Source organism: Tenrec ecaudatus, chromosome 8 (genome assembly GCF_050624435.1).
Source record: "Tenrec ecaudatus isolate mTenEca1 chromosome 8, mTenEca1.hap1, whole genome shotgun sequence".
Lineage (NCBI taxonomy): Eukaryota > Metazoa > Chordata > Mammalia > Afrosoricida > Tenrecidae > Tenrec > Tenrec ecaudatus.
Genome location: NC_134537.1, coordinates 100,974,996 through 100,987,717, shown reverse-complemented (window position 1 = coordinate 100,987,717; position 12,722 = coordinate 100,974,996). Strand labels below are relative to the sequence as shown.

The 12,722-nt window shown below is 43.6% G+C and overlaps 1 protein-coding gene across 2 annotated transcripts in view; it reads left to right on the top strand.

Moving 5' to 3' along the window:
* Window positions 1–4,007: 4,007 nt before the first annotated feature.
* ASH2L (ASH2 like, histone lysine methyltransferase complex subunit) overlaps window positions 4,008–12,722 on the top strand; it is a 31,034-nt gene continuing 22,319 nt past the window's right edge. The window contains exons 1-6 of one of the 2 annotated variants that reach the window (XM_075556691.1): window positions 4,008–4,211; window positions 4,774–4,840; window positions 4,961–5,106; window positions 11,274–11,362; window positions 11,666–11,760; window positions 12,611–12,706. In XM_075556691.1, coding sequence (XP_075412806.1) covers window positions 4,021–4,211; window positions 4,774–4,840; window positions 4,961–5,106; window positions 11,274–11,362; window positions 11,666–11,760; window positions 12,611–12,706 — 684 coding nt within the window. In that variant the 5' untranslated portion in view covers window positions 4,008–4,020. Of the gene's footprint in view, window positions 4,212–4,367; window positions 4,489–4,773; window positions 4,841–4,960; window positions 5,107–11,273; window positions 11,363–11,665; window positions 11,761–12,610; window positions 12,707–12,722 lie in introns of those variants that run through there. The other variant, XM_075556692.1, reaches the window with a different exon arrangement.

The following is a 12,722-nucleotide window of genomic DNA, read 5'->3' as shown; positions in this document are numbered from 1 at the left end:
TGTTGCACCCAGAGCCCTCAGAAACATGTAGACAAGCACCCCTGAAAGCTGTGGGGGTGTTTCACCACCCTGGGAAAGATAAGTGCTCCACAGAAAACTCTGCCTCAGACCTAAGACAGTCTTTAACACAGCAAATGTTTTAGACCACCCCTGTTAAAGTAAACAGCACCTAGGCCTGTCGGCCCTAAGAGTTCCTCTTTTCTAAACTTCCTGACACGAACCCACACCGCCAAGAGCACTGCCATCTCACAGCCTTACCCCTGCCTTACCTAAACTGTCCACCTATTATTTCTTCCAAAAATCCTCAGGTTACCAATGTCTTTGAGCCAAGTGTGCCAAACCCATGATCACCAGCTCCTGGATCACCCCAACCTCATCCATTGTGGACACTGAGTTAGACAACCCCTTCCAACAGAGTAGGAAGGGTGTGAACTCAAAGCCCCACTTCATGCCCTGTTTGCCAGCTAGAAGCAGCTAGAGATGTTAGCACTCAGTACCCCAGAGATTTGGGTCCATACTCCTTTAGTGGGGGAATGTTAGGTAGCAAGAAGCAGGGATGTCTAAGGGGTATGCACCAATTCAAGCCTGAGCCAGGTGTGTGGTACACATGGGTGGGCCCAAACTAGGCCAGGTGGGCGTAATTCAGTCAATGGGGTCAACCAATACTTTTGACCACGCCTCTCAGCTGAAGGCCCCAAATACTGGGAACTCTAGACCATCTGGCCCTCTTCTCTCTCGGGCCTCAGGCCACCACGTATGGGTGTGTGCAGCCCCTCAAGTTGGCCGTGTTCAGTGGGTGCATAACAACTTCTGTCCTGTTCTTTTATAAAAACTCACTTGGACGACAAACTAGGCTTCGGAGTGAATTTTTTTCTTTTGTGAAGCCAAGAACTGAGGTATTTCCCACTTGAGAAACCTAACAACCATGAGTCAGAATCAACTTGGAACAAATATAACTATTAACTACAGACTTCCTCTGATTGTTTAGGATTCAATCCAAGATTCCATGCTGCTTTCAGTTGTCATAGTCCCCTTGTTCTCCTCCAACCTGTGACAGTGTCTCAGTCTTTTAGGACCATGATGGTTTTAGAGTATGCTGTTCTCCAAAGTCCCTTGTTTGGGTTCAGCTGTTATTTTTTCTGATGTAGACATGGGCTATAGATATTTGGAAAAACAACGGCAGAGATGAAGTAGCCTTCTAATTCCAACGTGTCAGCTTAATCACTGCAGATGGTAATTTTGACCACTGGGTCAAGGTGGTGTCTGCCAGTTTCTCCATTGCAAAGTCAGTCATTCCCATTGCCACAGCCTATTAGCTAGAAGCAAGTCCACAAATTCAAGGGCAAGAGTGACTTAAATTCTATTTCCTAGAGAGAGAGGATGATCAAAGAATTTGTGGTCATACATTAAAACCAGTACAATAATTAGTAAATGTCAGGAGATACTCCAAGCCTATTCAAAGATACTGGTTTTCCTCAGCTTTTTTTTTTTTTATTTTTTTTTTCCTCAGCTTCTTATACTAATTGATCATCTACCACCAAATGCTTAATTTTATACCAACGGGTTCCTTAAACAGTTCCCCTTTCAAGTTTGTTGGGGGAAAAAATAGTCAATAAAAAACCAACAACAAAAAAACAGGTACCACCTTAATTATCAAACAAAAAGAATTTCCTACTCAGGCCATTGTTTACAATATCCACCTATTTCTAATGCTCCTTGTGTCTGGTGCCCCAGAGATTTGTCTACACTGTAGCAATGCATCAGTGGGCAACCGGAGCAAGTTGGTAAGGCTCTTCTACTCGCAGGCTGTACCTCCCACAGAGTAACGGGTAAGCATGCATTAGAGGACTCTAATGAGGTGACTGGCCAGTTTTGCATTGCTGCTAAATATAAAGGATGCAATTTTAGAAACAGGAAGGGAGAATTTTATAACTCCCAAGCAAGAAGAGCCAGAACAGTGGAATATGTCTGAGATCCTTGGGAGGCAGCAGCATGAAATAAGAGTGGCAGGCTGCCTGGTCCACAGGAGGAAAGCTGGCTTGCAGAGTAAAGTGCCCTTTGGGCACTTATTAGCACTAAAGGAGCTTTATAACACTTACCTACCGAGCACCGAGGCCACGAGGCATAAAGGTAAGGGCCAGAGTACTGGAATAGCTGAGAAGAGGCACTGCTAACAAAAGCACTGTATCTTTAATGTTTTCTGATCTTGACTTGTGAATTATTAACTTTCCTAACATAGTCCTTAAATAGTAATATCTGTGAGTTGTGTAGCCATTGCAACAGATTATCAAACCCAGTGGAAAAGTAGAGTAACAAGGGCATGAACTCATGATCAGAGTAGGTACCAGAATAGGGTAAGAAGGTTGGAAGTTGGAGCGGGACGTTAGATGTGGCCTCCAAGCCATTTCCTGGTCACATTCAGGTGTCTGGAGAGATATGCAGTTTGTTTGTAAGGAATGGTAGCATGAAAACACACTCTGAAAAGAAAATTAAGAGAATTATTGAAAGTCCAGAGATGGCCCAGGCTGGGCAGACATTCAGAGTGAAGATGGTACTCCCCTGGGCAATGAAGAGGGCATTCTGGTACAGTTTAGGCAGGAACTAAAGTTACAAAATCATAGTCACAGAAGTTAAAGGCATGGTGGCTAAGAGCAGGGAAAATGCTATTAAAAGATAATGCAATTTTTTCATGGATCTGTCATAGGACAGACAGGTTTTCTGGTAACGTGCTATTAAAATTGCTTTCTTAATCATATCTGTTCACTGACATTGCTGTATATGAAGACCTCTTGGCCATAAGCTATCTATTTGGCGATAGAGGAAAGGCTTTCTGAGAATAGTTTATGATATCCTGTACCTACCAGACTAAAGAACAACAACAAAAAAGTGCTCCTTTTAGGGTATATAGTTAACTCATTGGCTTCTTGTAGATTCCTACTCAAATGGACCCCCATATCTCAGCCCGGAACTGCCCCATGGGTTTCAGAGGCTGTACATCTTTCTAGGGCAGCCTCAGTTTTCTTCCGCAGAGCTGCTGTGGATTTGAACCAGCCATCGCGCAGTTCGCAGCCAGGCCCTAACCCACACTACCACCAAGGATCCCAGCTGTTTAAAAAAGCTATCTTTAACACTGAACACTAGTCCAGACTTTAACAAGAAAGTAAGGCTGTACTTTCAGACGGTTTTCTTTATAGATACCATGTCCCTGTGGTTTCGGATTCTCATTCAGGTGTATCCTCAGAAAAATCGTTTGTAGGCAATAGGATCTAAACATTGATATCCACAAACTGTCCTGAATTGGTTACTTCTAAAGGTTGGTGTTCTCGAGTTAGGAGGCCATGGTTCTAAAAGATTCCACTCAATTCTAGGGTTTCACCTATGAGCGACGATTCCTCAAGTTTCCTTTAGTCCAGACTTCTTCCTTTCTCTGAACACTAAACTTCAACCTCTGCGTCGTCTTGAATTGCTTCTCTCCGGACTTCATTTTCCCACAACTTCGAACTTGACTTCCCAAAGACACACAGTCGGCTCCCCACCTTGGCTGGACACCCTACCCCTTCCTCACCGGTGAAGCTGGGGCTCCTACCACGAGATGCATTGGGAAACGTGGCAGTTTTCCAGAGCGGTGCAAGTTTCTGGGAGGAGAGCGGAGAGCGCTGTGTTTCGGGCAGACGTCGCGCACATTTCATTCGAGGGCTTACACTGCACCACACGGCCGGCAAAGGCCGCCGCTGCCTCTCGCGGCACCCTGCAGACGAAATAAACAGCGGGAAGTGAAATCTCCGGGAAGTGGAACGACCACGCCGCCTCTGTCACGCTGGGCAGGGCGCAGTCACTGCCCCCTCGGCGCCGCCCACCTCCGCCGCTCCGCCCCTCCTTAAAGCGGCCCTGCAGCCAGCACCGCTGAGGTGGGCGATGGACCCACCATCATCGGTCTTCGCCGATTGAAGACTGCAGAACCAGGAGGAACTCGCGCGAGACGGCGTTGTAGTCTCGCGAGAAGTCGGAGTGGCGGCAGTGATGGCGGCAGCGGCGGGAAGCGGCCCTGGGCCGGCAGCGGGTGCCGGCCCTGGCCCAACGGGGGCCGCAGGTGCAGCGGCAACGGAAGAGGGGGAGACGAAGGCGGCGGTGGCGGCAGCAGCCGCTCCAACTGGAGATGGGGCGTCCGCTGCTCCAGCAGCGGAACCCAGTTCCGGGGAGGCCGAAAGCGGGTAAGGCAGCTTTGGAAAGAGGCCCTCCCCTCTCGGAACCCCGGGGCTCCCGGGAGCCCCCCGCTCACGCCCTCCCCGAACGTGGGCCAACGGCTTGCTCTGCCCGCCCCGGGACTGCAACTCCGCCGCCCTTCTCCGCACCTTTCGCTGTCCCAGAACCTAAGGCGCCTTTTCCCGTGTGTCACTGGCAGGCACCCAACTGGTAGCTCACTCTGCTAGCAGGGACCCCTCAAATGTCCAAGAGAAGAAACTATCCTGCGGTACTAGACTGGAAGAGGTAATGGCCCCTTCGAAAACAGTGGGAGAGCGACATCTGTGTGAGCCGCCCGCAGGACTAACTGCAGCCTGTGTAGACTAGTCTCTTAAGAGCCATTTAGCCGCCCTCCCGTGCCCCAGGGCTCTGCGCCTGGGCGACACTCTGCCTTTGTAACCTTAGCACTGAGTCTGAGGACAGGCTTCGCTGAAAAAGTTGGAGGAGTGTGAAGTTCACTTTGGGGAGTGAGAATTTTGAGTTTTATTTCTCCTGAAGATTCTTACTTTGAGTGCATTCATTATCTTACAGGGATGCAAGCTTGGTTGATGTAGGCGGTGGCTTGGAGACAGAATCTTCTAATGGAAAAGACACACTAGTAAGTATTTCTGTTTGGATGTTTGCCAGGCAAAATAGAGGTGGTTTTAAAATTCTTAAAGCAGGCAGAAATGCAATGAAGTTGAACTAATTTGATTCTCTAATTCCTTTCTGTACCCAGGAAGGTGCTGGGGATACTTCGGAAGTGATGGATCCCCAGACAGGCTCTGTGGATGAGGAGAATGGCCGGCAGTTGGGAGAGGTGGAGCTGCAGTGTGGTATCTGCACAAAGTGGTTCACAGCAGACACCTTTGGCATAGATACCTCGTGAGTAGATTTCAAAGTCTTTGTACCAACCGGTTTATAAAGTAGATCAGGGCATGTTCACTTATGTAATTGGTCTGTTGGCAAACATAAACATACACTAATTTTCTTACCTACATCGTCTAACTCCGATTCAGTTAGGATGTTGAATCAGGAATTAATTTCATTCCCTGAGCATCCCTTTCTCACTGCTGAGGGCACAGCCCTAACAGGTAGTATTGCCCCAGATGACGAGTTTACAGTATAATTGGAAGAGAAAAAACATGCACTTCAAAGTATGTTATAAGCAAATATGAGATTGAATTGAGTGTTGTGGATTTGGAGAAGAGTGTTGTTGTATATGATGGAAAAACCTGGTGTAAAAAACTTGAGCTGATCAGTGTCTCTTGCCTGAGCCATCATGTCTCCCAATTCTGGCTTCATTCCCTCTAGGTGTCCTCTGCTCTTTCTTCTGTATAACCTACTGCCATTCATCTACATTTTCAAAATTTAAGTCACTGACCATTGACTGAGATGGAAAGACTTCTTTCCATATTTTAGACATTTAATCAGCTGCTAGCAGGAGAACATTATTGACTCACTGCCTTTTGTAATAACTGTTGCTGGCTCTCTGTATATATTCTTTATGGTTCAGAATATGGAAGTATATTTAGAAATAAGTTTCACAACAAGACTGTATTCTGGAATGTAAAAAAAGTAGCCTTCCTTTGTAATTTGTTAGCCAACTTACAGCCTCTGATTTACCTTACTGAGGAGCCCCTGATGGCTGCTAACCATAAGGTTATCAGTTTGAACCCACCAGCCTGCTTAAGAAATACAGCTTAAGAAACTGAAAAGGGGCAGTTCTCTGTGATTCCTGTGATAACTCTTCCTCTTTTAATTTAAAAATTAAAGTGGCTTTTAGAAATGCTAATGTGGAGTTAACAGGTGAATGAAGACCTTGGACAGAATGTTAAGAGAAGAAATGGTAAAGGATCTAGGAGAAAGACTTGACTTGCCCAGCAGTGCTGGCCACTTTGAAAAGGGCTCTGTTGACTGATGAGAACTTGTTCACACAGGCGGTAGGAAAGAGAGAATCAAACCAGGGTTCAAGTTTTGATAAATTTGGAAATACTAGTATATACCTGAATTGGAGAAGTTCTACTAAAGCCCAAGTGAATGTGGTAGATTAACATTTAAGACTTTGGTAGAAAGAATGAGCTAACCAAATATGAAACAAAAAGCTACCCTGAACACCTGATTGTATGTGAATGAAAATAGTAATAGGATAACCTACCTGGTGGTGTATTTATTGGTTATATGCTGATAACCTCAATGTCAGTAATTCAAAACCACCAGCTGTTCCTTGGGAGAGTGAGGCAGCTTCCTACTCCTGTTAAAAGTTCTATCTCAGAAATCCACAGGGTAGTTCTACTTTTCCCGATAAGATCACTATGAGTTGGCATCAATTTGATGGCAGTGAGTTTATTTGTTTTTTCTTGTACCTATCGCGTAGTGGTTACACACTGGCCACTAACCCAGAGATCGGCAGTCAGAAATCACTCGCTGCTCCTGGGGAGAAAGATAAGGCTTTGTAATCCCTTTAAGAGTTAATGTCTCAAAACCCCACTGGGGCAGTTCTACCCGGTCCTGTAGGGTTGCCATGAGTCAGAATTGACCCAATGGTAGTGAGTTTATTTTGTTTTGTTTTTAACAAAAATAAACTCAGTCTTAACACCTCTAAAGGATGTTTCCTAATTTGATGAGTAGCAGCAGTGGTTGATAAACAGCACCCACTTGGGAATCCACTCATTGAGGATGCCCTCACTTTAGCAGAGTCTGAGGTAAACCTTCTTGTTGTAGATGTATTCTCTTCTGCCATAAGCCATTTGTTCAAAGGGCTTTTGTTCTTCTGTTACTTCTTGCTGGAGCTAAGCTCTCTGTGATTTTCCAGCTGTCAAATACATCCATCACCACCTTGCCTCCCCTCTGCTGTAAGGCACTGGCTTCTTAGTTACATCTTCAACCGCTGCCATACTCAGGCTTTGCTGTCCATTGTCTTCCTCTCTCTCTGCAAGCAGACAGGTTTTCTCTCCTGAACGCTCCTCCTTTTGTGACTTTTTTTCTGTTTATGATACAACCAGTCTTAATGATTAGAACTCCATTGTCTACCCCTGCAGAGGGATGCCAGGTCCTGCTACCAGTGTCATGTTGTTGTCCACAGGGGTACTGGCAAGTCCCACCTGTGTGGACTGTAAGATGCCAGAAATAAGCCACACTTGGGCGGGCACAGCAGCAGAGAGTTAAGCATGCACTTAACTCACGAGGTGAGAAGCGTCCAGCTAAAGACCTAATGCTTCTGTTTTTAAAGGGACATTCAGAGGGCGGGTGGATGAGCAGCCACTTTGTAAATTAGTTGTTAAGCTTGTCCTCGGGTCTTCTGCGTATCTCTAATTTTTCTCATGCTGTAGTTCTGTGTGTTCAGGATGTTTCAAGATTCATCCCAGGCTGAATCTCTGGTCTGGTTGAGACACTTACCAGACTTGTTATCTCAGGATTCATCCTTTATTCTCTTAGCAGGCAGAACATTCCTTGGCAAACAGAATGTTTCTTCTCAGCAAGCAGAAGTCCCTATTCTGTCCCTGTCACCCAGCGCCGTCTTAATGGACATCAAACATTACCTTTTTTTTTTCTTCTTTACATTTCTATTAATTTCACTCCAGGTCAGACTTTCTGTTTAATAGACTTCATCTTTTTAGAGCAGTTTTAAGTTTGCAGAAAAATGTGCAGAAAGCACAAATATCATATACTTTCTACCAGCTCCTACCACCTCTTCGCCCTAGACATGTCTCATATTATTAATGCGGCAGATTTGTTACATTTGATGGGTATTGATCAATTATTTTTTCTTTTTGATACACTATGAACTAAAGCTCCTGGCTTACTCTAACAGTGTTCCTTCTGTGTTCTTTATACAATGCATAATGTCAGGTATTATAATACCTTACACAACCGTTTCATTGACCTAAATAAAAATTCCCCAAATTCTAATTGGTGGTTAAGCATTTTGTTTGTTTGTTTACCTTCTCCTGGCATTGCTGCAAAAGTATGTTATGTACAAGGGACCTTCAAAAGTTTGTGGGAAAATTCCATTATCTGTTAATTCCATTTTCCTGTGACCTTTCACATCCTCTAGTACTTTCCCTTTTTGTGCTCTCTGCCAACCCATCCATTAATAAATTTATCACTTTTAGAGTCTGGTGTGACCACCTCTCCCCCTCCCCCACCCCCCACACACAGTGAGGCAAACCGAGAAGGGAACATAACAGACCAGCAATGGGAGCAAAGCCAAGCCACAAAGCCCCTCAGGAGCCCCCCAAATAGACTTCAGGTTAAGAGGGGCAGTTCCTGGAACCCCCCCCCCCCAGGACCAGTGGAGAGATAATCATAAAGGTCAGTGGACAGATGTGGAATTACATATGCTTCTTTTCCCCCTGCTTTTTTTTCCTTCCTTCTATCTTGTTTTCTGTTTGTTTTGTCTCCTTTGTTGTTGGTTTGCCTACCTATATAAGAGAGGCAAGGGAAACAAGTCCGAGGAAAAGCAACGGTTGATTCCGGAGGGACTTGGGGGAAGGGAGCAGTGAGCAAACAGCACCTTAGACAGGAGAACAACTAGGGAATTAAAATCAGCAATGAGAAGGATCACGGTGGTGTTAGAGGCACAGCGATCTAGCTGTGAGGAATTAGAGGCAGAAGAAGGGTGGCCTGATGGTGGGGCAGGAGCAGAAAACAAGAAAGATATAAGAAGCAAAGCTGTGGATAGAGGTATAAACATAGGTGTCTACATATATAAATATATTCATAAAAATAGAGGTATTGGCCTAGGTACATATATTTATATGGCAATACATTGAGGACATGGATGGACTTTGGCCTCTGCTCAAGCCCTCCCTACATGTAAGAACACTTTGTTCTAACAACCTGTCATTCGGTGATGCTCACCCTCCTACTGTTATCGTCGAAGACAAAATGGGTGCATAAGCAAATGTGGTTAACAAAGCTTATGGTGTCCAGCTATTAAAAGATAAAGCATAAATAAATAAATAAAAGATAAAGCATTTGGGGTCTTAAAGGCTTAAACAAGCGGCCATCTAGCAGAGAAGCAACAAGCCCAGATGGAAGAAGTACACCAGCATATGCAATCATGAGGTGTCAGTGGGATCAGGTAACAGGCACCAGAAGACCCTAAACAAAAAAACATATTGTTGAAAATGAGGGGGGTAGGAGTAGAGACCCCGAGCCCATCTGTAGACAATAGGACATATCCTCAACGAAGGGTCACAAGGAAGGGATGAGTCAACCAGGGCTCATTGTAGCACCGATGAAACATACAATGTTCCTCTGGTTCTTTGAGGCTTCCTCACCCCCCACTCTCATGATCTCAGTCCTGCCTTTCAGTTCTGGCTGGACTGGAGCATGTACACTGGTACAGATAAGAGCTCATGACACAAACAATCCAGGTCAGATAAACCCCTTAGGAACGGAAATGGGAGTAGTGATACCAGTAGGATAGGGGGAAGGTAGGGAGGGAGACGGGGAGTGGAAGGGGGAACTGATTGCAATAATCAATGCATAACAACCCCCCCCCCAGTGTTGGGGGGAATGAACAACAGAAACATGGGTTAAGGGAAACAGCAGTCAGGGTAAGATGAAAACAATAATAATTTATACTTTATCAAGAGGTCATGAGGGTGGGGGGGGAGCAAGGATTTGATACCAAGGGCTCAAATAGAAAATGTTTAGAAAATGATGATGGCAATATGTGTACAAATATACTTGATACAGTTGATGTATGGAATGTTGTAAGAGCCCCAATAAAATTATCTAAAAAATAAATAAAAAATAAATTTATCAGTTTAACTATAGTACTTCTCTGTCAAGGAGTTTCCATTACCCACCCCCCCAAAAATTCAATTCTGCCTTATCCTTATTGCATATGAGTTAATCTACTTCTTCCTCCTCGCCTGCACTTTCACTTTGCTACATGAATCAACTGCCTAGAAAATCAACTCGCGTTTCCAAAGCAATTCATAATTATATTCTTGAAAAGCCTTCCCTCATACTGAAAAACTGAAGTTAACACTTGGGTCCTTTGGATTCAGACTATAGTTCATTTACAGATCCTGCATGTGATGTTTCCTGTTGAATGTGTTGTGTTCAAAGGAAATTTGGTGGGGTAGTGGGTTATGAGTCGGGCTGGTAACCGCAAAGTCAGCTGTTCACACCCACTATCTACCCCACAGGAGGAAGACAAAGCTTTCTGCTTCCGTAACGATTTATAGCCACAGGATCTTAGAAGGGCAGTTCTACTTTGTCCTGTGGGGTTGTTCTGAGTTAGAATTGACTTGATGACAATCAGTTTGGTCTGGTGGTAGCTTCATGAACAATTACATACATTTTAAATCTTTTTTTAAAATCATTTTATTGGGGGCTCTTACAATTCTTATTACAATCCATCCATCCATCCATTGTTTGCCAAGCACATTTGTACATTTGTTGCCATCATCATTCTCAAAACATTTTCTTTCTACTTGAGTCCTTGGTATCAGCACCTAATTTTCACCCTCCCTCCCAACACCCCCCCTCATGAACCCTTCATAATTCATAAATTATTATTTTGTCATATCTTACACTGTCCAACATCTCCCTTTACCCACTTTTCTGTTGCCCATCCCCCAGGGAGGAGGTTATATGTAGATCCTTGTAATCGGTTCCCCCTTTCTATCCCACCTTCCCTCCACCCTCCCAGTATCGCCACTCTCACCACTGGTCCTAAAGGAATCATTTGTCCTGGATTCCCTGTGTTTCCAGTTCCTATCTGTACATCCTCTGGTCTAGCCAGATTTGTAGGGTAGAATTGGGATCATGATAGTGGCCGGGGAGGAAGCATTTAGGAACTACAGGAAAGTTGTATGTTTCAACATTGTTACCATTTTTTATCTCTTTATACATTCTGTCTTTTCCTTAGTGACGCCGTACACTTATTGTCTCCCACAGTTAACTTTCTTTAACCTTACTTCAGAGGGTTTCCTATTGATTGACTTCTCTTTTGTTTTTTTGATTGACTTCTTAATAGAGAAAAGTGAGTTGAGAAGAGTTCACTAATTTGAACCATTTTGGCTATTTTTCAGATCCTGTCTACCTTTTATGACAAATTACAGCTTTCACTGTAATGTATGTCATCATAGCGGAAATACCTATTTCCTCCGGAAACAAGCAAGTAAGAATAAAATGGGGACTGCATCAGAATTAGTTTTGTCTGGTGAGCTGGATAAGAAGTGGGATTCAGGCTGAGCCAAATCAAGAGACCTTTGCCTGGTACCTAGGAGAAGTTAAGTTGGGGTTTAATTCTGAGTGATTGCTGTCGACCGTTTCAGATCAAATGGTGTCTCTATTATTTGCTCTTGTAATTGTTAATTTTTGACCAAGTAGTTGAATATTTCCTTGGTACTTACTGTACATAACTTTGAAGATAACTATCTCAACACTGGCCCACCACCACCTTGTTGGTTTTTTTTCATAGACTTGAAGGAAATGTGCCTTAGTGCTTTGGCCAACCTCACATGGCAATCCCGAACACAGGATGAACATCCGAAAACCATGTTCTCCAAGGATAAGGTAGAGATGGAGATGCAGTTGTGCCACACAATCAGGGGGGCTTCGAAATACACTATTTAATGAGTACGTTCTCCCCAGTTTTTGCAAATAGGTGACTGCATTCATCAGCTAACTTGCTCTTATTTTATGTAATTTACAAATCTCCTAAGATGTGAGGGTTATAACATGTTCTTGGCCAGCTATTAGAATGAATCCTTATGTAGTCTGGCTAAAGCAAAAATTAATAACCAGGTTTGATGTGAACCTTAGTCTAGTTTAGCTATTTGTATAGAAGCATATTAGAGATTTTGTGTGTGTGGTAGGAGTCGACCTTTATTATAAAAAATAAATCTGTTTTATTATTAAGCTGGAACATTATGTGACTAAAGTGAGGGCATCATGAAGTCTTTATTACTGTGATTCATGACAAGAAATACCATGAAAAATAACTTTGTGGTAGTGGAAACCTCATCTTTCTCCCACGGAGCAGCTGGTGGTTTTACCTGCTGACCTTGCTGTTACAGCCCAGCAGAGTATAGCCCTGTGTTACCAGGGCGCCATCAAGTTAAGAGAAAGGTACAAACATTTGACTAACTGATGTTTGATTCGAACCATTCTTGATTCTTGTACAGAATCAATGTAAAGAAATATAGGAATGGAACTTTTTCCGACTCTGGGCATTTTCTATATAGTTTAAAATCCCTATTCTATAATCTTTGTATGCAATTAGTTATTTGTTTAATTATTGAAAGACTAAACAGACTTTAAATCTTGATTCTGATAGGATGTTGAAAAGACTGCAGTTTCTTTCTTGTTAGTGTAATTTAAAAGCAAGTATAAACATTTTAAATCATTTTGTTTTAAAAATTAGGACATTATACCATTTATTGATAAATACTGGGAGTGCATGACAACAAGACAGAGACCTGGGAAAATGACATGGCCAAATAACATTGTTAAAACTATGGTAAGTTGACTAAGAG